Below are 24,130 nucleotides of genomic sequence, written 5' to 3'. Positions count from 1 at the left end.
AAATTAATTATACTAATAAACTTTAATTTTGTTCTATTTCCTGGAAAAAATGTTTTCTACAACATTGTACATATGGTCATTTTTTTTATTAATGTCTATAAATGCTCGATTTAAGAAATAAAAAATGCCCTTTCTCACATTTTTTGGGCGCAGTTTTCCGTTGCACACCCTTTCGATACGAAAACAATTTTTTTCTTTTCAAATATTGTTTGTTTAGTTATCTAAATTATCAATAGCCGAAATTTTTATTTGTATGAAAGTAAAACAAAAACCACAATGAACATATGAGAAAGTTTTTATGGTCAAGTGTTGAATTGACATCGCACGTGATGTTTAAAAATACTTTAAACTGCCCTCCGAGTCTAACCCGAATGACGTCATAGATAAATTGAACTTTGGATGTAATATCATTTTCCAAACTAACAAAAAGAATAAAATAGCAAGATGAATTACAATTAAAAAATACGTGTAAATGTTTATCAAGATGTATTAGAATTAAAATACATGTAAATGTTTTGACTGCTAGGCTTAACTTAGTAAAGATACAGATGTTTTCAAAAGACGGATTGGTCTCTTCTTCTCAAGGGGGACATTAATTAACATAATATATTCACCTTCGTTAATGTAATGTTGAGGAGTGGGGGGGTGGGCATGGTGTCACCTCTAGACTCGAGTATGAGACGACTTCACAGCTGACTGATTTCTGAAGTTGATACCTCATCACGTGATCACTGGGGTCAGCGGTTTTCATTTACATACAACACAATCTTTTTTGCGTGTGAACTAGGGGAGGGGGGGGATAGATTTTTGTATCACCTACCTGTGAATATTATGTGTGTCTGATACCCTGAGATCGTGGTGTCATCATGATCTTTTCATGACATGATCTTGGTATGTTCATCATAATATGATGTTGGTTATTTCATTCTAGATCATGGTCTTTTCATGGCATGATCTTGATATGTTCATCATATGGTGTTGGTCTTTTCATTGTAGATCATGGTCTTTTCATGACATAATCTTGATATGTTCATCATATGGTGTTGGTTATTTCATTGTAGATCATGGTCTTTTCATGACATGATCTTGATATGTTCATCATATGGTGTTGGTTATTTCATTGTAGATCATGGTCTTTTCATGGCATGATCTTGATATGTTCATCATATGGTGTTGGTCTTTTCATTGTAGATCATGGTCTTTTCATGACATGATCTTGATATGTTCATCATATGGTGTTGGTTATTTTATTGTAGATCATGGTCTTTTCATGACATGATCTTGATATGTTCATCATATGATGTTGGTCTTTTCATTGTAGATCATGGTCTTTTTCATGAATTGATTTTGTTCATGTTATTCCTATTAGCCATTCTGACCTAAATGAACAGATTAATCAAACCTTGATACTGGACTTTTGACCCTTGGCAAATAGAACCATGCCATTGATGGCTCTGGGTTAGAGGTCAGGGATTAAGCTGAGGTATGTTTCGTGTTTCTCCTGACGTGACATTGGATTAAACATGCTTCACTGATCATATGGGGCTGCGGTCAGTTGGTCCTACCAACCGTGGACGATGGCGTGTTGTATAGAAAACTTGATACAATAGACAGGTGACATGTTGACCTACCAGGGCGAAGTTGGCTGAGACAGAGTTTTTGGTGTGTAGTCATTCCCCCCCCCCCCCCAGAGGTTTAAAACAGTAGGTAAACGTGACGCCAGTGGTAGATCATGTCGCCATGACATCAGTAGTAGACCATCACACCAGTAGTAGATCAACGACACCATGACATCAGTAGTAGACCATCACACCAGTAGTAGATCAACGACACCATGACATCAGTAGTAGACCATCACACCAGTAGTAGATCAACGACAAATGACATCAGTAGTAGACCATCACACCAGTAGTAGATCAAAGACACCATGACGCCAGAGTATAACAATGAGTGTTTCATTGACTCCGACAAATCCCCATACTTCCACAGTTGAAGAGCTTCAATACGACGAATTCCCACACTTCCACAGTTGGAGAGCCCCTACCCATCGCGTTAATGTAGGCTCTTCTGTCCCCTTCCCCTCCCCCTTCACAACTCCACGCACCACCCACCCCGTCTATTATTATTAACATGATAACATATAACTCTTCTCATCTTACTGTCCCGCTTTGTGCTTGGATATCTAAAGGACGATCATCCAATTAGACTATGGGGCCATTAGTATTCTACATCCGGGTTTGAAGCTTACCTCATTTCTACGTATGTTCTATATTGTCTCCTTATAATTTAATGAGTGAAACATGATCCTAGCGCCCTACTAAACTATGTGTACCTGTGGTTAATCCCTCACCTACCTTCACAAAGAGAATCAATCTGTCCCACATTAGCTTTACCACAGGTCAAGGTCGAGTTTCGAGGCTAAACTCACCTTAGTTTATAGAGAGCTCTATACAAATCAAACTTTACTGGCTTCTCTATTCGAGGATAATGTTGTTTGATCTGAGTATAGATTATTTCAAATAATTTCATCGTGGGACCCCCAATATTGGTGACTGTGATGCTTTCTTTGTAATGCACCACACGTCAGAGCTTAGAGTTTTAATACAACCACATATTAGAGCTTACAGTTTTAATACAACCACACATCAGAGCTTAGTGTTTTAATACAACCACACATCTGAGCTTAATGTTTTATTACAACGACACATCAGAGCTTAATGTTTCAATACAACCACACATCAGAGCTTAATGCTTTAATACAATCACCTATCAGAGCTTAATATTTTTTTACAACCACACATCAGAGCTTAATGTTTAAATGCAACCACAAATCAGAGCTTATTGCTTCAACACAACTATACGTGAGAGCTTATAGCTTTAATGCAATCACACATGAAGACTTATCGCTTGAGTTACGACATGCGCATCATACGCACTCATATGTTTGGGCATACCATAATTATTCTAACACTAGTCTTATCAGCGCCATCTGAATCCTACACTAACGTATCATTTTTCTCCTGACCCGAATGCATATGTTCAAAGCGATACCAATCGTATGAATCGATTGAGTGTGTCCTGATCAGAAGAAATCAATCTATGGGGACAACTACACAAGCATACACAGGCATGAGTTCGCTTAACAATTACTAAGTAAACTCCAGCTAATTTATCTGTTTACCTCTGCGTCGTATCGTCAAGCTAGACCCGAGAGAGAAGGGAAAATACGTGTTTGAAATCAAGATATTTTAATTTTTATGTGCATTGATCGTTTCTATTGTGTTTAAATCTACTGAGGGCGGAGGGAGGAGAGGGGGGGGGGGGGGGGAGAAAGTAAGCCTCACACTCTTGTCATGGTGGCCACCACCACCACCAGCACCCCACACCTACCCCCACGACTGGTGTCTTATCTCTACCAGATTTACCCTATTGCCGGTGTTGTTAGCAGCGAAACCCAGCGATAAGTCAGTCTGTTGATCTAACGCTGTAGATAGTGGTAAGTGAAACTTCAGTGTCCTTGTTGTAACAGACGCCACTCCAGGTTCATTTAACTTTACGAGTATGTAGTCTTTATATAGGCATATATATATATATATATATATATATATATATATATATATATATATATATATATATATATATATATATATATATATATATATATATATATATATATATATATATATATATATATTTGACCACATCCCTTTTTTGTAGCTTTTTTTTAAAACCGTGGAGATATTAAAATAGTAATGAAACCGTCATCGGCCCATCTAAAAATGAAACGAATAAATAACCAAGAGTTCAGACAGACTGACCATCCCTTCAGATTACTTCAGAAATAGAAAACACCCATTCTTTTTGTCAGTGCATTAACTCTCCGAAAGGGAATTCCCAACACCTTGACTGTCCATGACTTGCTTGGGGTCTATAAATAGCCAAGTGTACGCGGATTTTTTAAGAAAACAAAAAATCATCTCTTATCAGGAGTGACGCAGATGTGTTTTAGTTTTAGTGGTGTCTGACCAGAGACAACAACAGGAAATATGCTACATGTGTCAGTCAGGCTTAGCGGTATATATATTTTATTTTCTAAGTTTAATTTAGACTTAGCGTTTAGCTCTTCCTGATATAATCGTGGTGTCACCGTGTTAACTATACCGACAGTCTCCACACAAGTCCCATAACAAGAATTTTAGGAGAGTACAAATTTTAATTGGTTAATCTGTCTCGTACGTGAAACATTCACTCCATACGTGTATGGTGTGTAGTAACGTAATATGTGTGAAAACCTTTGATACCTTTACTTATATGTGATAAATGTGTTACTTGATATGTGTATATTATGTGCTGTTTGCTTTCTAAAAAGCGTGTGTAATAGGTGTACTCACAATATACTTCATGCATTCATTAAAATGTGTAAAAACTTTGACTTTAAGTTTAGGTTTTGCTTACACATAACAATTTCTATTTTGTAGCCTTTGTTCTTGAGAAAATTACTCAACATGTCTCCAGATAAGAACTATAATCGAATAGGCCTACACCTATGTCTGTCATAGTGTCAAATATACAGCAAAACATATAGATTTACTAAGAATTCTAATATATTTAGAAACACATATTGTTAAACAAGAGAATTGATTGTCTGATTCGCTGTGTAATCATGGATTACATCATTAACTTTTACAACCCAATAAATCGATAGTTAAATACCTTTGAATGATAATTATCAGTAGCCTAAATCCTACACCCTTAAGCAAGTCGATACTTCGACATTGAATCGCTTTCAACAATGTTAGCGCTAAATACTTTGATATTGTATCGCTTCAACAATGTTAGCGCTACTTTGATATTGTATCGCTTCAACAATGTTAGCGCTAAATACTTTGATATTGTATCGCTTCAACAATGTTCGCGCTAAATACTTTGATATTGTATCGCTGGCAACACTGTTAGCTCTAAACCTCACCATAGCCATAATCCTACTCCATTTAATGACGATTATTCCGAGTAATGTCCCAGTAGTAAACCTTAAATCTGCATCGACAAAATTATATTCGGGAACCGCATCGAACGGTACTTAGATTAAATATATGGTAAAAATGCAAGAAAAAGTACGTAGTGTATAAAACTTTCTACTTATTTCTTAACTTAGTCACTGGTTCTTATAATTACTAATTAGTGTCCCGTTTATCTGCTCAATTAAGCAGCCTGTGGCTCTAGTCCCGATCCTTAGTCCTAGATCTTGACAATAGCCCTGACCCTTGTCCTAAATCTTGACACTAGCCCTGACCCATGTCCTAGATCTTGACAATAGCCCTGACCCTTGTCCTAGATCTTGACAATGGCCCTGACCCTTGTCCTAAATCTTAACAATAGCCCTGACCCTTGTCCTAAATCTTAAAAATAGCCCTGACCCATGTCCTAGATCTTGACAATAGCCCTGACCCTTGTCCTAAATCTTGACAATAGCCCTGACCCTTTGTCCTAGATCTTGACAATAGCCCTGACCCTTGTCCTAAATCTTGACAATAGCCCTGACCCATGTCCTAGATCTTGACAATAGCCCTGACCCTTGTCCTAGATCTTGACAATAGCCCTGACCCTTTGTCCTAGATCTTGACAATAGCCCTGACCCTTGTCCTAGATCTTGACACTAGCCCTGACCCATGTCCTAGATCTTGACAATAGCCTTGACCCTTGTCCTAGATCTTGACAATGGCCCTGACCCTTGTCCTAGATCTTGACAATAGCCCTGACCCTTGTCCTAGATCTTGACAATAGCCCTGATCCTTAGTCCTAGATCTTGACAATAGCCCTGACCCTTGTCCTAGATCTTGACAATAGCCCTGACCCTTGTCCTAGATCTTGACAATAGCCCTGACCCTTGTCCCAAATCTTAACAATAGCCCTGACCCTTGTCCTAAATCTTAAAAATAGCCCTGACCCATGTCCTAGATCTTGACAATAGCCCTGATCCTTGTCCTAAATCTTGACAATAGCCCTGACCCTTTGTCCTAGATCTTGACAATAGCCCTGACCCTTGTCCTAAATCTTGACAATAGCCCTGACCCATGTCCTAGATCTTGACAATAGCCCTGACCCTTGTCCTAGATCTTGACAATAGCCCTGACCCTTTGTCCTAGATCTTGACAATAGCCCTGACCCTTGTCCTAGATCTTGACACTAGCCCTGACCCATGTCCTAAATCTTGACAATAGCCCTGACCCTTTGTCCTAGATCTTGACAATAGCCCTGACCCTTGTCCTAAATCTTGACAATAGCCCTGACCCATGTCCTAGATCTTGACAATAGCCCTGACCCTTGTCCTAGATCTTGACAATAGCCCTGACCCTTTGTCCTAGATCTTGACAATAGCCCTGACCCTTGTCCTAGATCTTGACACTAGCCCTGACCCATGTCCTAGATCTTGACAATAGCCCTGACCCATGTCCTAGATCTTGACAATAGCCCTGACCCTTGTCCTAAATCTTGATCTCTAGCCCTGACCCTTGTCCTAAATCTTGATCTCTAGCCCTGACCCTTGTCCTAAATCTTAACAATACGATTTACAACCCCTTCAATATACCACACATCCACATCCACCTCATTCCGAGACCACACAGATCCCTCACACACAATCCACCACCCACACACTACAGCCACCTGCGTGCGCACACGCACCCACACTAAACCAACGAAATAATATTTAATTTCTGTTTCCCAACTGATGAATGTTAATCCCATTGTTAGTTATAATCGAACGAGGGAATTTTATGCGTGGGTATTTCCAATGTGGGAAGTGGGGGGGGGGGGGGGGGGGGGAGGGGGAGAAGACAACAGATGGATCAAGTTCTGTTCAAACATGTCTGTTAATATAATACTTTGGTAAAATATTTAAAGCAATTTCATTGACAACTTGCCGCCTCGACTACCCCCCCTCCCACGCCCTAATACTACCACCCGGGTAAACAGTAACGGTACATCGACTAATGTATCGGTCAAACAGTCCACGAGTGTTTCTACATGACCTTTAGGACGGCCGCTAACCACAACCGCGTCACACCGAGCACCCTGACACCTTCCTCCTGTCTTGACGTCACTCACACATACCTGGGATGGTTGACCTCTGTTGGACGAGAAACTAAAAAATGACAAAAACGTTTTTATCGGAGTTAGTGTACGAATCTGAATGTGTGTATAACTTAAATAACACCCCCCCCCCCTCCTGATTCCCCTACATATATATATATATATATATATATATATATATATATATATATATATATATATATATATATATGTATATCTATATATATATACATATATATATATATATATATATATATATATATATATATATATATATATATATATATATATATATATATATATATATATATATAATATGGTACGTTTGTCCTAGTGCCAAGGTACCACTCAATGCAGCATTGAGCAGCCCTTGTATTACATTATTTAAGACGTTGAAATCGATGTAAATTACATTTTAATAAATTGGAAAACAATATGCTGTCTTAGGATTTAAGTATCTTTTAATGTGGTTGTTTTTTAGCGACCCTGACGTCAACAACATAACCAAAATAACAATTGCTTCTTTCGGGGAGCTGGAGTACATTGCTAAACTTCTTAGTTAGGATAGCGACATCTGTCTCCTAGTAGCGCTTGGTGTGTTAGGGGAGATAATCGATTTAAATGTCTTTTTGAATAAAAAACGATATTGTAATTGGATGAGCGATACGTGTGAAGGTTTACAAGATGGCCTTTGGGTTGGTCTACTTGTTTATAAATTGGCACATGTGTCAGTCTGCCTGTCTACAAAGTGGCATGTCTGTCTATACCTCTTTAGTATATGTGTTCGTTTACTGTCTATACCATCGGTGAATGTGTGTCCTATATGAGTATGATATGTTTGTCAGTGTGTCCATATTATATACCAATGTAGTATATGTGTTAATGTCATGTATATATCATGAGGCGTCACTAGGCGGGGGAGGGGTGCGCACCGCACCGGGTGACACTATTTAGGGGGGTGACCACCAAGACAAAAAAAATTCAAAATATATAGAAGAATAATGCTTTTGCCTATTCAGTTAATGAATAATTAGAGTAAAAAGTCTTATAGGTACACATTGACCATCTCACACACCCATATATATATATATATATATATATATATATATATATATATATATATATATATATATATATATATATATATATATATATATATATATATATGTGTTTGTTTATATACATCTATTTATATATATGTATATTTATATTGGTGTGTGTTGGGGGTGACACCATGAAGTGCCGCACCGGGTGACACCCGACCTAGCGACGCCACTGTGTATATCACTGTAGTATATGTGTTAATATCATGTATATTTCACTGCAGTATATCTGTTCATGTCATGGATATATTTTATTTTATTTTTTAAACAGATTCATGAGGGGACCACATCAATTTAGTCATCGTTATAGAAGATGCTAGAATTGTAACTCCACCGTTGCTAGCCAAGCAGCGCGTCGTTAGCCCGCATCACGTGACCAGTCACCATGCCCTCCCTGTGGTCCAGCAAGGGAAAGATTCTCCGGAACTGGCAGAAGTCCCTGAGCAAGAAGCTGGCCAACAACTGTGACGTCAGCTTCCTCCTGGTCCAGCACGGCATGTGGCGCTACTTCGTCTACTCCATGACCTTGATCACCTTGTGCGTGACCGTCTGGACGGTCGGCACGAGCAACACTGAGGTCATCACCGTGACCTTCGCCTCCAATAATGATATGATCAAAGCCGTGTACAAATGTGCATAGTGAGTGTTTTGTTTCGTCTTTTGGTGAAAAGGTTTTTACAGTTTTTCTTGGGCGGGCCACTTATAAGGGTAGCCCTATATATTACTGACTAGGTTTACCTTTTTTATTAATTTAGGGTTTTTACATTTTTCAAGGGCGGACAATCGCATACTTTCTTTTCCGAGATACACAGAGTCGTGTGTAACACAGTCATGAAATAATAAAAAGCGGGCTCGTAGAAGGGACATAAAAGTAAAGTTAGGAGACGGCTAGGGTAGGGGTGACGATAATCGCTAAACGGTTTAAATATGGACATACCGGCGGTCATAAAAAAAAATTGAAGTTGAATCTTCAGAAGTAACGATCCATAGTGTAAATAAAGTAGACTTTTGTTGGCCTCGGCATGTAAACAGATAGTGTACTCAGCTTTATGCACAGCCGCCCATGTCAGGTACCCATTAGAGCTGGGTGGACTCAGGGACATCATGTAGTCACGAGTTTGGACCGAGATTCGATCTCTGGACCTTCGGGCGAGCAGTCAAACTTTCTACCACCCGACAAGAGCATAAGAAAAAAATGTTTAATCGGTCTTTTTGTCTGATATCCAATCACAAATCAAAGTTAATTAAAGAACACTTTTTCATCCTTTCCACAGTGAGAACGCGGACGGGTCGGTTGACCTCGTGTTCAACATCCCCAGGGGTGGGGAGGAGCTGGTCAAGCTCAACTCGGTCAACAAAAACAGCAGCTCGTGGCTGAGGGCCCACAACAAGCTCCAGGCCAACAACTCCACCAACACGTCCAGCACGGAGAATGACCCTCGGCCCATGGTCAGGTCCAGCTACCCCATAAGTCTGGACACCGCCTACCTCATTAACAGTGTCCACTTGTGTCCAGTCGGTCGGCAGGTGGACTATATCATTGTCGTCCATAGGTAGGAATTTTACGGCTAATTCTATAAGTCCTAACATGCAACATGCTGATTTAAACTATTTTTTGTGTGTTTAAAGCAATCAGGTTTGAAACTGGTGAGGTTCGGTACCTCCAAAAAAGTTGAGAACCACTGCTCTATGCGCAATGTGTCTTTTGTTTTATGCCCTATATCCCAACTCGTTCAAATATAAGGGTTGGGTCCATATTTTTAAAAAGCTGTTGACTAGCTATAGACACTGATGTGGATGTCCAAACCAGATCCTTATTTTAAAAAATAAAGCAGGAGTGATCTCCCCTAAACTTTCTCAAATATTCTTATATAACACTACCGGGTGTTGCAAATCGGGATATAGAATCTTGTTGAAAAAATAATTACGCACCAACTGAACAGCAAACAATGTATGCATACAAGTGCGGAATATTAGTACTTTATAAATTCATATGCGTTTTTTGAGAAAAAAAAAGTTTAAAGTACTACTTCCGGTCAACGGAAATTATTCAAAATTTGGCAAAAGATATTTTATTTTTATGTAAAATTTCGTCTAGCTTCTCTGAAACAGCACTCAAGTTATGGCTTTTTTTTTTTAAAAGGTATGATAAGTTCCATTTCCGGTTACCAGAAATCGCTGAAAAGTTGATACAGAACTACACATTCGATATAATAGTAATACTTATATATGAAATTTCATCAATCTAGCTGTAATGGTACTCAAGTTATCGTGTCACAGACACACACAGACATACGGACCAAATTGCATAAACTAAATTTTGTAAAACGTCGAGATTTGCGAAAATCTTAATTTCTATTTTTTTGCACAATTACAATACTTCCTTTATAGACGTCTACTTCGTATACGACAAAGAAAAAATTTTCTGAACGTGGGTGCGATTTTTTCAAGCTTTATTGATCACATCTGGTGAATAGTGCGGTAAAGCGTATTCAATTTTCCGGTTATTTGACTATATTGATAAAAATACATTAAGATACATATATGCACTGCATACTTCAAAGGTCTTATGCAATATACTAATGCAGAAGCGTTGTTTAAAACGTAATAGTTTGTAAAACACACAATACAGAGGCGTAGCGACCCTTCCCGGCGCCCGGGGACAAACTTTTCGATTTGCACCCCCCCCCCCCCCCCCCGTCAAACTTTCGATTTACACCACCCTCAACGTTTCAATTTATCTTTCCAACCCATTTTGGCGCCCCCTAAGGACATATGTCGTCCCCCCCCCCCCCTCGCTACGCTACTGACACAATATCGACGTAGAAATTATTGGAAATGCGATTTCATATTCAGAATTTTTAATTTATATTTACCAAACCAGTTAACATTTAAAATTCTTTTTTTCTTTCAGTGCAACGGCATATTTTGTCCGACGCCGTGCCATCAGGGAAACGTTCGGCTCGGCCAGGCTGTTCGGCCACCTGACCCATCGCATCGTCTTCCTGCTGGGTCAGACCCATGACCCCGTCACCACCAAGCTCATCCAGGAAGAGGCCATGACCCACAAAGACATCGTCCAGGGGCGGTTCCTCGACTCGTACCACAACCTCACCCACAAAGGCGTGCTGGGGGTACAGATGGGTTTCTGAGCATTGTCCCCAGGCAAAAATCGTCATCAAAATCGACGACGACGTTTTCATAAACCCGTTTAAACTTATTCGGGAAATTCTACCGCTGTATCAGAATAAGTCACGCTATATTGGGTGTCACGTCAGGCGTAGCGGCACCAGCGTGATCGTAAGGGGGAAAGGGAAGTGGATGGTTCACGAGGACGAGTTCAGGGGTCAGAAATATTATCCATTTGACTACTGCAATGGATATTTCGTTATCATCACCAGCGATCTCATACGACCGATGTTGAACGCTGCAAGGATCAACCCTTTCTTCTGGATTGATGACGTCTATCTGTTCGGTATACTTCCGGCCACGGTGGGCGGGACGAAGTTCATGGACCTCCGGACGCACCTGTCCCTGAGGTTCGATGACGCTAAGAAATGCTTTGAGAAAAATGGCGCGTTCTGCAAACTCCTGGCAGTCAGCCAGTGGCGGCCGGAGGAGTCTGAGAAACTCTGGTACCTGGTCTTGTCCAATTTGACGGAAACCGTTAAAACAGAGCTGCACGTCTTCGGCAAGTCATGACCTCATTACGTGAGCGTGTCATGACGACCCAGGGCAAATCATGATGTCATGACGACCCTGGACAAGCCATGACGTCATGACGACCCATAAACAAATGATGAAGTCATTACGACTGAAGACGAATCATGACGTCATGACGACCCACGGCAAATCTTGACGTCATGAAGCCCCATGAACAAATCATGACGTTATGACGACTCATTGAAAAGTCTAGACGTCTTGTGTGATAACTTATTGTGACACAGCAATCACAATGCAATGCAGTATTCTCACTTCAGAACTCACTCCATATATCGCGTGCTTTGACTTCTGTGAAGGTTTATTCTGTCATCTTTTATTGGTTTGTCTCTTTGTATTCAATCGATCAATCGTTATTGCTTCATCGAACTTCAGCTATAAGTTGTTGCCTGATTCTCAAATATCCAACCCTTAACTGTTAACATTAAACAATATGTGTATGTATTAATCTCAATAGATACAATCTACACTACAATTTTGAGCGCTTTGCTAAAACTGGGTTTATATGTTCAATTGTAGCTCCAACAAGATAAATTATGACAACCATTAGACTGCTTGTGTATAAACTCTACTCATGTCATAGTTCAAAGTTTATTTCTCTATTCCCAAATGTTAAGTGCAGGCTTAATTAATTATACAACTGAGAGTAAGTTTGTCTAGGGTCTAACAGTTTATACTTTACGCTCCTTCTATTCCATCCCCTTCCCCACACAATATTAGCCTTGGTGAGTGTGTACACCACCCCACCACTCCTCACCCCCACCCCACCCCGACCCTTCACTTCATGTGACTTCTCCACTTTCTGTTGTATTTCTTGTTTGTTGTCTTGATAAAAAAAAATTCGACTTGAATTTTTCTACTATAAATAACAATTCAAACTCTAATTTTTTAGCAGATTGTTAGCAAAATAGTTACATTACAAAGTGCCTTATAAAAACACAATGTAAACACAGACTATTACGTGTAAGACTGTGATACTGAAGGAGATCAATAATTAGTGCCTTAATTTGTTTCGCTCTAGTCTTGCCCAATGAATATTATCATGAACGACATTAGAATTGTCCATCGCTTTGTTACATCACCAATCACCATGTCTTGCCAGAGCTTTACACTATTTTCGTTCCATTGGCGTCATTCCTGTGTAAAAGTTGCTTGGAAGTGTTATATTTACATACATACACACACACACACACACACACACACACACACATATATATATATATATATATATATATATATATATATATATATATATATATATATATATATATATATATATATATATATATATATATAGGTGTCTGACGAAGATAATAGGTAAAAACACTTATGTATATGGGGCATTTTCACGGTTTAAATTATAGGTTTTGACCCTTGGAATCGCACCATCCTGATCTTCCACATTTTAAACCCGAGCTAGCCATGAGTGGATCTGGACACGCTAAATCACAAGGGGGCTAAAGTCTCTCTCTACACATGAGTGTAGTTACCAGTGTTAAGTAAGAGACCTCAGTATTACAATGGTGCTAAAAATAGAAACCTGGAGCCTCGTGAAACTCCGACGCAGATTTAAATGCTATTGTTAGCGAAATAATGAAAGGGGGGGGGGGGGGGTAGAGAGTAATGGGTTGTAAATCTTTCGGGTATATTTAACTTTAAAAAAAAATTAGAAATCGATAAACTATTAATACAGCGTATATGAAATATTAACATTATTACGATACATGTTTTAATATATGCAGTAGCTTAGCGAGGGGGGGGGGGACGTCATATGTCCCCGGGCGCCGACCTTAAATCGAAAAGTTTGTCACCGGGCGCAGGGAAGGGTGGCTACGCCTCTGAATATATGTAACAATAGTATGGACATGAAAATGAGTAATCTTAGGCCTTATTAAGATTAAAATAGAAGAACAAAATGTATGTATTTATTTAATTTCTATACGGAAATTAGTGTACAGTAAAAGTGTTGAGAAAGTAATTATTTATTTTTCGTGTACTGTACTATAAGTTGGTACAGATGGCATTGATAATTTACGATAATTTCTTGTTTTGAATGGTACAATTTATTTTATTTATTTCTGTTATCGTGAGAGTGTACTCCCTTTGCAATAATAAAATCGTGCAGGAAAAGCTTCAAAGAATCAGAGCTTTGTAGACCTAATGTGACATAGTGCTTATCACCTCTGACCATCTAATAGGTAAATATAATTGGATGGTCAGCTCCGTATAAACTATGATATTGTTGTGTTTCTATTGACCTTACGACACAGGAACACAATGGGGAGGTCATCTCCCATTGACCTTATGACAATGGAGAGGTCATCTCCCATTGACCTTATGGCAATGGGGAGGTCATTTCCCATTGACCTTATGACATAGGAACACAATGGGGTGGTCGGCTCCTTATAAACTATGAAATTGTTGTGTTCCTATTGACCTTACGACACAATGGGGAGGTCATCTCCCATTGACCTTATGGCAAAGGGGAGGTCATTTCCCATTGACCTTATGACATAGGAACACAATGGGGTTGTCGGCTCCTAATAAACTATGATATTGTTGTGTTCTCCTTGACCGCGTGTCAACAGAACGCTACAATGGATGTTATTCTACACCAAATATCTCATTCAATTTCAATTTTAAAAAACCTGTATGTGTGTTATGCTAATCTGATTGCAACATAACTGTTTGGCGAGAATATATTTATTTATGAAAATGTATGCTGAGACAATAAAAAAAAATGTTTTTGACATTGTGGAATCATTATTTGTTGTCTTCAGAGTTTAAACATTAACACATATAAGAAAATTACTGTTGTAATAGTCGACATATGATACTCAGACCGCTTAGCTATAGTTTTAATTTTTTTTTAAGGGCACCATGGCCCAAACCCTGCAACGGGGGGGGGGGGGCGGAGGGCAGGTGGTATCCAAGTCCATAGCTCGAAAGGCTCGAAGGTTAGGGGCCTAAAATCCGTTGCACATTTTTCAATGTAAAAGTATGTTTGTCATATCGCCCTGAATCAGAACGTTTTCCTACGCGTGAGCTGGTCTCATACGTATGTGCATCCGAAAAACACGGTTATGTTTTTTATGCATTACTACACCATTCATCCGATCGCCATGATAGTAGAGGAAGTACAGTCAACCAGAGTACTGTGTCATCCGGAGCGCCCCGGGCTCCCATATGAGCACTACGGCCCACTACATTCGTTTAAAAGTTCACAAGGAATAGTTAGGTTACTATATTCAATGACTAAATCTAACCTGGGGTTGTACATGCACCTGTCACCCTTTCTAATATTATAACCGGTGGCTTCCAAGTCAAGAGCCCTGTGACGTCCCTAACAACTGGACGGGGGGGGGGGGGGGGGTGATCAGCGTAAACTAAATGTTTGCTCACCTCTGATTTATTTATTGTTCTTAAAAAAAAATTTGTATCCAGTCCGTCACTGTGTGGTACACCTAATATTAAATATAAATAATCATAATCAATAATAAACAAGAATAAACATAATTTTAAACTTAAAATTCTCGGGATCCACCAAGAAAGGAAATCATTAAAGAAATATCAGAGTGGCGGTGATACCATTATAATAAATTAATATTTTGTATGTATCTTAAGTGTCCAGCTATTTATTCGGTATGTCCAATTTTGGGCCGTTGTGAAAGTAACCATAGGGGCTTAAGTGAGTAACAGCTGGTTTGTTATACGTAGGTAGAGGGCGGGCCTATTGAAGATAGATCAATACTGGATTTAGCAAGCTACGACTTCTTAATTACCCTTTAAACGTAGATTTATTGGTCTCGCTATTTCATCTTTTTTTGATGGCATGTACAAAATGTTTCAGCGATTGGGTCTTGACACATCAATAGAAGATTCTCAAGCTTACGGTGCAGGTGCATTGGTGAGTTTGTGAGTAGTATATCTAGGGTTGTTACATCTCATTGGTGAGTTGGTGAGTAGTATATCTAGGGTTGTGTGTGCATTAGTGAGTAGTTTATCTACTAGTAGTTTATCTATGGTTGTTACATCTCATTGGTGAGTTGGTGAATAGTATATCTAGGGTTGTGTATGAGTTGGTGAGTAGTATATCTAGGGTTGTTACATCTCATTGGTGAATTGGTGAGTTGTATATCTAGGGTTGTGTGTGAGTTGGTGAGTAGTATATATAGGGTTGTTACATCTCATTGGTGAGTTGGTGAGTAGTATATCTAGGGTTGTGTGTGCATTAGTGAGTAGTTTATCTAGGGTTGTTACATCTCGTGCTGAAAACAACAAGTGTTTCTTTCAGATATTTTCTTCGGAGGGGGGGGGGGGAGCACTTGAATCTTCCGGGAATTTTAAATTGGTTAATGTATGTATGATGTTTATATTTTCTATATAAATCTAATAATTTGTTTCTATCTCGTGTGCGTGGAGGGGGAGGGGGGGCGTTCCGGAGGCACTCCCAGCCAGGAGAGATACATGAAAAACGCTGGAAGCAATAGAAATCATGGCGTTCGGAATTGGGTCAGCTAGGCTCGCATCAACTGAAACTGGTTCCATCTGCTCTAAGTAATAGGAGAAGTAACCGGCTCCGGTTAAATTGCGGGTTAGACTTGCTGATCTCTATGCATCAGGAAAGGCAAAAAAAAAAGGGGCGCCCAAGACAGACCTGGAGGCAGAGGCGTAGCGTTGGGCGCCGACCTTAGGGGGCGCCAAAATGGGTTGGAAAAAGTAATCGAAAGTTTGAAGGGGGGGGGGGTGCAAATCGAAAGATTGAGGGGGGTGCAAATCGATAGTTTGGGGGGGGGGATGAAAATCGAAAGTTTTTCCCCGGGCGCCGGGAAGGGTCTCTACGCCTCTCCCTGGAGGTGGAGTCTTCTTAAAGAAGACGGGGGTCTTGGGGGAGACTAAAAAATTCCCAGCCGGTGGGGCGAACAACGTGGAAGATTGTGGTTGAGGCCCTATACTAAACAATGAAAGAGGGCTAAGTCATGCCAGATAAAATAAAGCTTATGTTTCTGTCAACTCGACATGTAGGTGGTCAGTCCTTTTGATTATACTTTCTCCAAATAATGCCAGGTATTTAAAAGAACTGGGTGGGCTCAAGAACATCCCAGATATCGAGATTGTTAAAAGTATGGATTCGAGCTCTACACTACCATCTTGCTACGTTGTTGCTTAAGTGACGCATTTAAAAATACTTTGAGGATCCCTGACAGTGGGATTATTTTTTTCTCGAACTTTCTTACAACACAACACGTACAAGAAAACATCATAGCTGTGTGTAGTTCGAATCGATGCAATCGTTTGAAACTGCGTTTTATATTAGCTAAAACGACATCGTTTGGCCAGCCGACAAAGACAGCAAAACTGTTAGCCCTTACGGGAGATGAAGTGAAAGTAAATCCAACTTTCCTCGTAACTCACAAAAGAATGCACTCGCTGGGCGCTAAAACGGAATTGATGCTCCGATATTGGCTGGAACAGCTGAGCAAGAAACGGTGGGCCGACATGGGCGCCCCCCTCAGCAGAGAAGCGGTGTGGCGCACTTTGACCGGCTCCCTGCTTGTAATGGCCGTCTGCGTCACCGTCTGGCAGATCACCACGCCCAGCACCGAGGTCATCACATTGTCCTTGACCTCTGATAATGAGACGGTCAGGGCCATCTTTAAACATGTACAGTGAGTAGATCTAGTCTGTTTTCATTATACTTTGTGATTCTGCCTTTTATTTAAATATACAGCTCTGCAATAATAGAATAAGCTTGCAGGGACGTGGACTTTGTAATATTTTTTTTTGAAAACGCATCAACATTTTACATATGTATTTTTTTTAAAATAAATATAAATTAAAATATATATATAGGTCTAATTTTTTAATTATTTTAGATTTACAACAGTTTTGTTTAAATGTATAGCTTTATCTTTTAGGACTTAATTATATATTAAGAGGAAGGTTTTTCTGAACATCATTTTGAGATAGGCCCAGGTACTGTATGGTTTCACTATGTCAGCTTATAGTAGAGCTAGAAATCCAATACACCGACACATTGTCTGTACAGTCGAACCTCAGCAAATATTTGATTATCGTGTACAAAATGCAATCTTTCTAACAATGTTTCTTTTAATCATGTGTCCGGGGAGGGAGGGGGCGTTTCCCCAGTACGTCAACCGCCCCAACCCCCTAAATGACATAGAAAACATTACCTCTAAATAGAAAGTGTAGACTAATAATTTTCTAACCCCATCCAGGCCCCCCCCCCCCCGAAATTTTCATGTGCTCCCCCCCCCCCCGGAGCAAACAGTCTGGGTGGGGGAGGGACGTGCCCCTCTAACTACCACACGTTAAATTATTTCACTGAACTCTTACACTACGCAAACGATCACAACCACAAAGATCTTTTAGTTTTAGCTAAAAAAAAAACACCTTCTAAAACAAAAAATTTTTTTTTTAAATGTGTCACTAGACGAAATGCCGACGGGTCGATTGATTTTCTTTTCAACGTCCCACGAGACGAACCACCAACAGTGCAACCCGACACATCAACAGCTCGACCAGTGGTCAGATTAAGTTATCCGCTAACTCTGGACTCGCCCTACCTCATCAACAGTGTCAACTTATGCCCGCCCGGGTGGCCGATTGACTATATTATTGTCGTACACAGGTAGGTACTCCTACGTCTAGTTGGTACTGCCAGTGGTGTAACTATGGAGTAAAACGTAAGGGGGGGGGGGGGCGGGAGGGGGAGAAGGAGAGAGAGAGGGGCGGAATCAAATGTATCATGTCAAACTCATTTTGGTTCAAATTAATCTGCTTCCTTACTTTAATAACTGTAAATATTTATTTCCTTTTACTTCTGCTCCAGCTTGAACATACTAACGGTTTTGTTTGTTTATTTTTGTTTGTTTTTGTTTATGAGGGAGTGGGGGTGATTTATTTTTATCGAACTTATTATTTTGATACTCTGACTGCTTTGTGAAAAAGGATCAATGTATTTACTGTTGTGTCCGGAAAAGTAGGCCTTTTGTTGTGTATCAGTCCTACAAGCCTATGATGAAAACTGTTATACTACAGCGAACAAGAAAGGATGGCAGACTTATGCTGTCATTTATATGTCTTAGGGATTGAAGGAAAAAAAAGAGATAAATGACTGAAAACAGGCTCTAAATCAACCCTAAAGAAGAACACCGATACAAAAGGAACTCATGTTATTAATATTTTAAATTATATTTCTGTTATTTACAAAAACCATAGTAAATAATACATTTAATATTTAAAATCTTGACGAAGTCAATGACCCAAACCTGATTGACACACAACACTAGCTTTGTATTTGTTTTATTACTGTTGAGTTGAAATTCTCGGTTGTTTTGAGAGAATCAAAATATTTTAATATTATTTCTTTTTAATTTCTCCCCAGCGCCATATTTAATTATCCTCGCCGGAGAATCATCCGCGAGACGTACGGCTCGGCCAGGCTGTTTGGGTTGGTCACACAACGCGTCGTCTTCCTGCTGGGTCAGACCGGAAGTCTCGCAGACACCAGACTCATCCAGGAGGAGGCCATGACCCACAAGGACATCGTCCAGGGGCGGTTCCTCGACTCGTACCACAACCTCACCCACAAAGGCGTGCTGGGGTACAGATGGGTTTCTGAGCATTGTCCCCAGGCCAAATTTGTGATCAAAATTGACGACGACGTTTTCTTAAATCCTTTTAAACTCGTTCAAGAAGTTTTACCGCGGTATCAGAATAAATCCCGTCAGATCGCATGTCACGTCCGGCGGATAGGCGCGAGTGTTGTGGTCAGGGGGAAGGGCAAGTGGGTGGTCCACGAGGACGAGTTCCGGGGTCAAAGGGCGTACCCATTTGAATACTGCAACGGCTACTTTGTCATACTCACCGGCGATCTCATCCGGCCGTTGTTCCGTGCTGCAAGGATCAACCCTTTCTTCTGGATTGATGACGTGTATCTTTTCGGTATACTTCCGGCCACGGTGGGCGGGACTACGTTCAGCGATCTCCGCCCACAACTGACCTTGTCGTTCAACGTCGCGAAGCCATGTTTCGTCAAAGATGGCGCCAAATGTAGATATCTTGCGGTCAGCCAGTGGCGAGCTGACGAACCGGAAACACTCTGGTACCTGCTCTTGTCAAATATAACAAAAACGGTCAAGCGAGAGTTAATCGTGCATCCAAAGTTCTAATGTCCTGCTAAACCAAACACTTCCAGCACTGATATACACATTCTGCGACATACGACTAACACTTTGCTCATCGCGTTATTTGATTAGTTCCACAACCAAGTTTAAAATCTACCGTGTGCTTTATTTCATCTTTTTAGCTGCTTTCTTTACGCAGTCTCTGGGCATTTACTTTATCAAGTTAATTAAAAACTGGAAGTGCGAGTATCACGAGGAAACAAACCGTATAAACTGGGAGCGGAGAATAAACTGAATGAACAAATTAAATAAGATAAATTAATAACATTACATTTTCAAAGCGTATTTTTATGATAACGGTGGTCACTAGGCCTAATAAACTGCTTATTGTTTTCAAATTTAAACAGGATTCAGAACAACAATTTTGTCAATTAGAAATTATAATTAAAAAGCGTTCAATGTATGTGCAAATTTTGCCGTGTGTACAGTATTAAAATTAAAACGCAAAACAGGTTTAAAGTTATACATTTGGAGAATATTATATGACAAACTTATATTTAAATTCTTGAAAGACAGCATAAAACTTTGACTGTGTGTAAAGTGTAAATGAAGCAAGTTTAATTATAATCTCAGACAGGTTGGACATGTATGTCAAGTCAGCTTTGTAACTCTATACCACAGGGAATAAACCACAGTTGTCAGTTTTCTACTTTTGAGAAACATGAGATTTTGTGATGTAAATCCTTTGCTGTTTTATTGTAGCATGATTTTAAAATCCTAAATATTGAGGGGGGGTCGAAGTGGTTTTACGCTTTCATATAGTTATCCGTGATAGATATACACACACTAGTACTACATAAATTGGCGCTAACTCAAAAATTTTTTTAAAAGTGGACATCTATGGTTTATCCCGTATGGTTTTCCACTGTATTATTCTCAAACATGTTGTATTTGTACTTTTATTGTGTTAATGATATTGTTAATTATTGTTAATTATTGATGCTACCAGTGCCGTGGCTGGGGGGTGGGGGGAGGGGGTGGGGTAGGGTGGTACCGCTTGATCAACTGACATTCCATACGTATTTTACTACGTGACTTTTCATTGTAATATAATACTAATTGCTTATTGTGTATATATTGTATATGTAGTTTTCTTTCTGCATGAAATCGAATAAAGTTTCTGTTGTTAAACACAAATGCATTCAGCACGCTGTACGTTTTAACTAGCCAGCCGGAACAAACAGAATATTATACACTTTGTTTCATAGAACACATAAGATAAACACATAAGCCCACGCTCCTTAGATGGTTCATTGAGCTGCACCTGGAGCAGTAGACTTTGATGTATTGATCGTTGTAAAGTTTGATGTAGTCACCTTATTACACTTAGATGAAGCCTGTGGTAAATCTTGACGTGGCCAGTGGTAAACTTTGAGTAATCAATGTGGTAAACTTTGATTTAGCCAATGTGGTAAACTTTGATTTAGCCAATGTGATAAACTTTGATTTAGCCAATGTGGTAAACTTTGATTTAGCCAATGTGGTAAACTTTGATTTAGCCAATGTGGTAAACTTTGAGTAGCCAATGTGGTAAACTTTGATTTAGCCAATGTGGTAAACTTTGAGTAGTCAATGTGGTAAACTTTGATTTAGCCAATGTGGTAAACTTTGAGTAATCAATGTGGTAAACTTTGATTTAGGCAATGTAGTAAACTTTGAGTAGTTGATGTGGTAAACTTTGAAGTAGCCAGTGGTAAACTTTGATGTATCAATTGTTGTTACGTTTGATGTAGCCATGGTGGTACACTTTGATGAAGCCTGTGGTAAATCTTGACGTGGCCAGTGGTAACTTTGATTTAGCCAAAGTGGAAAACTCATGTAAAATAGTCTTGTTAAGAAATTACAAACATACAGATGACCAACAGATGTCATAAATACAGACCAATAGATGACTAATAGAAAACCTACATACGCAAGACCTACAGATGACCTGCAGTTGACCTACATAAGACTTACAGACTACCTGCTGATGACCAACAAATGACCCACAAATGACCTACAGATGACCAACAGAAGACCAACAGAAGACCTACAGAAGACCTACAGATGACCAGCAGAAGATCTACAGAAGACCAACAGAAGACCTACAGAAGACCTACAGAAGACCTACAGATGACCAACAGAAGACCTACAGATTAAAAACAGAAGACCTACAGATGACCAGCAGAAGATCTACAGATGACCAGCAGAAGACCTAAAAATGACCTATAGATGACCAACAGAAGATCTACAGAAGACCTACAGAAGACCTACAGATGACCTAGAGAAGACCTACAGATGACCAGCAGAAGACCTACAGATGACCAGCAGAAGACCTACATATGACCAACAGAAGATCTACAGAAGACCTACAGAAGACCGACAGAAATCTCACATACACGTCAGGTTGGGTGCAGGCAAAATCCTATGTGCATCCTCGCTGGTACGTGAAGGTAGACTACACGAATATGAGCACATCAAACACTAATCTAAACCTAAAGGACTCAATGACAAATAATAAACGTTTAACTGTTGTTGTTTTTTTAAATAATAAAAAAAAATTATTCTAACAAACTATAACAAGAAAAGCCACACACACCCCCTTCCCCAACTAAAAAATTAAGTTAACCGACCACAGAACATATGTGGCTGTGTGTGAGGTTGTGTGTAGGTGGGGGATCTTTGGGGGGGGGGGGTGGATGTAACCAACTAATGGCAATAAATAGTAATTGTCTGGACACTTAAAGCCTGAAGCTAAAACATTAATTAGAATTCACAGTGAGATCCACGCATGAGAATACAAATTGGGACACGATTTAAGACAACTCAAGTTTAAATGGATAACTTGATAAGCTGCTATCAAGGGTTCAATACTGGGTACTTTTTATCTCAGCATTAGGCTATTCTTAATTTGCAATCAATTTCCACTAAATACCAATTCAGAAATCCAATTTTAAAAAAGGTAAGATATCCAATAATCTAGGATCCAATTTTGGTACTATCTTCAGTTGCAAGACGTCTTTCAATTTAAATTTTCGCTTTGCAATTCTGGTTACTGCTAATAGTTCTTTTTTGCGTTACGGTTTTTTTTATTTAGGGGGAGGGGGGTCGGATTTTTTACTTGTTTGTTGTATTTGAAAAGGGGAAAACTCACTGTGGTAGTTTATTTTCAAAATATCAAATTGTACACGGAAGTCAGCAGGGCGAACATCCAAATGTGGACAAAAACATTTTTTTAAATAGCCTTTATCTTGTTTTTCTACTGTTAAAACAAGTTTTACTAGCTTCCTTAATTTTGGTGTTGAAAAAAAGACATTTTCGCAGATTTAAAAAACTTAAATTCAACTCACAGTGCAACTGTTATTGATTTGTTTCAAAGGATTTAAATAACGTGTCTTCCTATGTAAGTAAAGTTCCTTTCAAACCGGACGGTTTATGAGGCAAGTGAAGTAGAGTTCACTTGTTTCTGTGACCTCGGCATATGTAGAGATAGTGTGGTCAGCACTATGCCCAGCCGCCTTTACTTTCCCTAACGTTAGTTAGGTACCCATCAGAGCTGGGTGAACTCAGGGACGGTCTACTGACTTGAACCAGGATTCGAACTCGATACCTACGGGTTAGCAGTCCAGCTCTCTACCGCTAGGCCACTCCGTCCCATGTGTCTTCCTATGAGATGTGACAAATTTTTAATAAATCAAGTTGGTCGGTAAAACTTCATCTTTGTTTTCTAAGAGTTCAGGCATTTTTTTCAAGAGCTTGTGTAAACGATACCAACAGAAACATTTCGATAGCCAACCAAATTGTGTGTAGAGTCCACCCAGCTCTAATGGGTACCTAACTCACGTTAGGGGAAACAAAGGCGGCTGGGCATAATGCTGACCACACTATCCCTTTATATTGCGAGGTCCCTGAAACAGACGAACTCTACTTCATCTGCCCCACGTGTCTTCTGCATGAACGGGAAAAGATGATGATGAACAAATTTTTGTGAGAAGTAGCTGACGATTAAGTCTACAAAAGTATTTT

At 39.6% G+C, this 24,130-nt stretch overlaps 1 protein-coding gene and 1 pseudogene across 1 annotated transcript; both read left to right on the top strand.

Moving 5' to 3' along the window:
* LOC131952944 (beta-1,3-galactosyltransferase 1-like) overlaps window positions 1-14,641 on the top strand; it is a 54,540-nt pseudogene extending 39,899 nt beyond the window's left edge.
* Window positions 14,642-17,251: 2,610 nt separating this feature from the next.
* LOC131952943 (beta-1,3-galactosyltransferase 1-like) lies at window positions 17,252-20,327 on the top strand. Its single transcript, XM_059315880.1, has 3 exons — window positions 17,252-17,584; window positions 18,370-18,567; window positions 19,324-20,327. The coding sequence occupies exons 1-3, from the start codon at window positions 17,337-17,339 to the stop codon at window positions 20,108-20,110; spliced, it is 1,233 nt and encodes a 410-aa protein (XP_059171863.1). The 5' UTR covers window positions 17,252-17,336; the 3' UTR covers window positions 20,111-20,327.
* Window positions 20,328-24,130: the final 3,803 nt, after the last annotated feature.

Source organism: Physella acuta, unplaced genomic scaffold (assembly GCF_028476545.2).
Source record: "Physella acuta isolate Inbredline_101_S28 unplaced genomic scaffold, ASM2847654v3 ptg000896l, whole genome shotgun sequence".
NCBI classification, from domain to species: domain Eukaryota; kingdom Metazoa; phylum Mollusca; class Gastropoda; family Physidae; genus Physella; species Physella acuta.
This window is presented reverse-complemented; position numbering and strand designations above follow the sequence as displayed.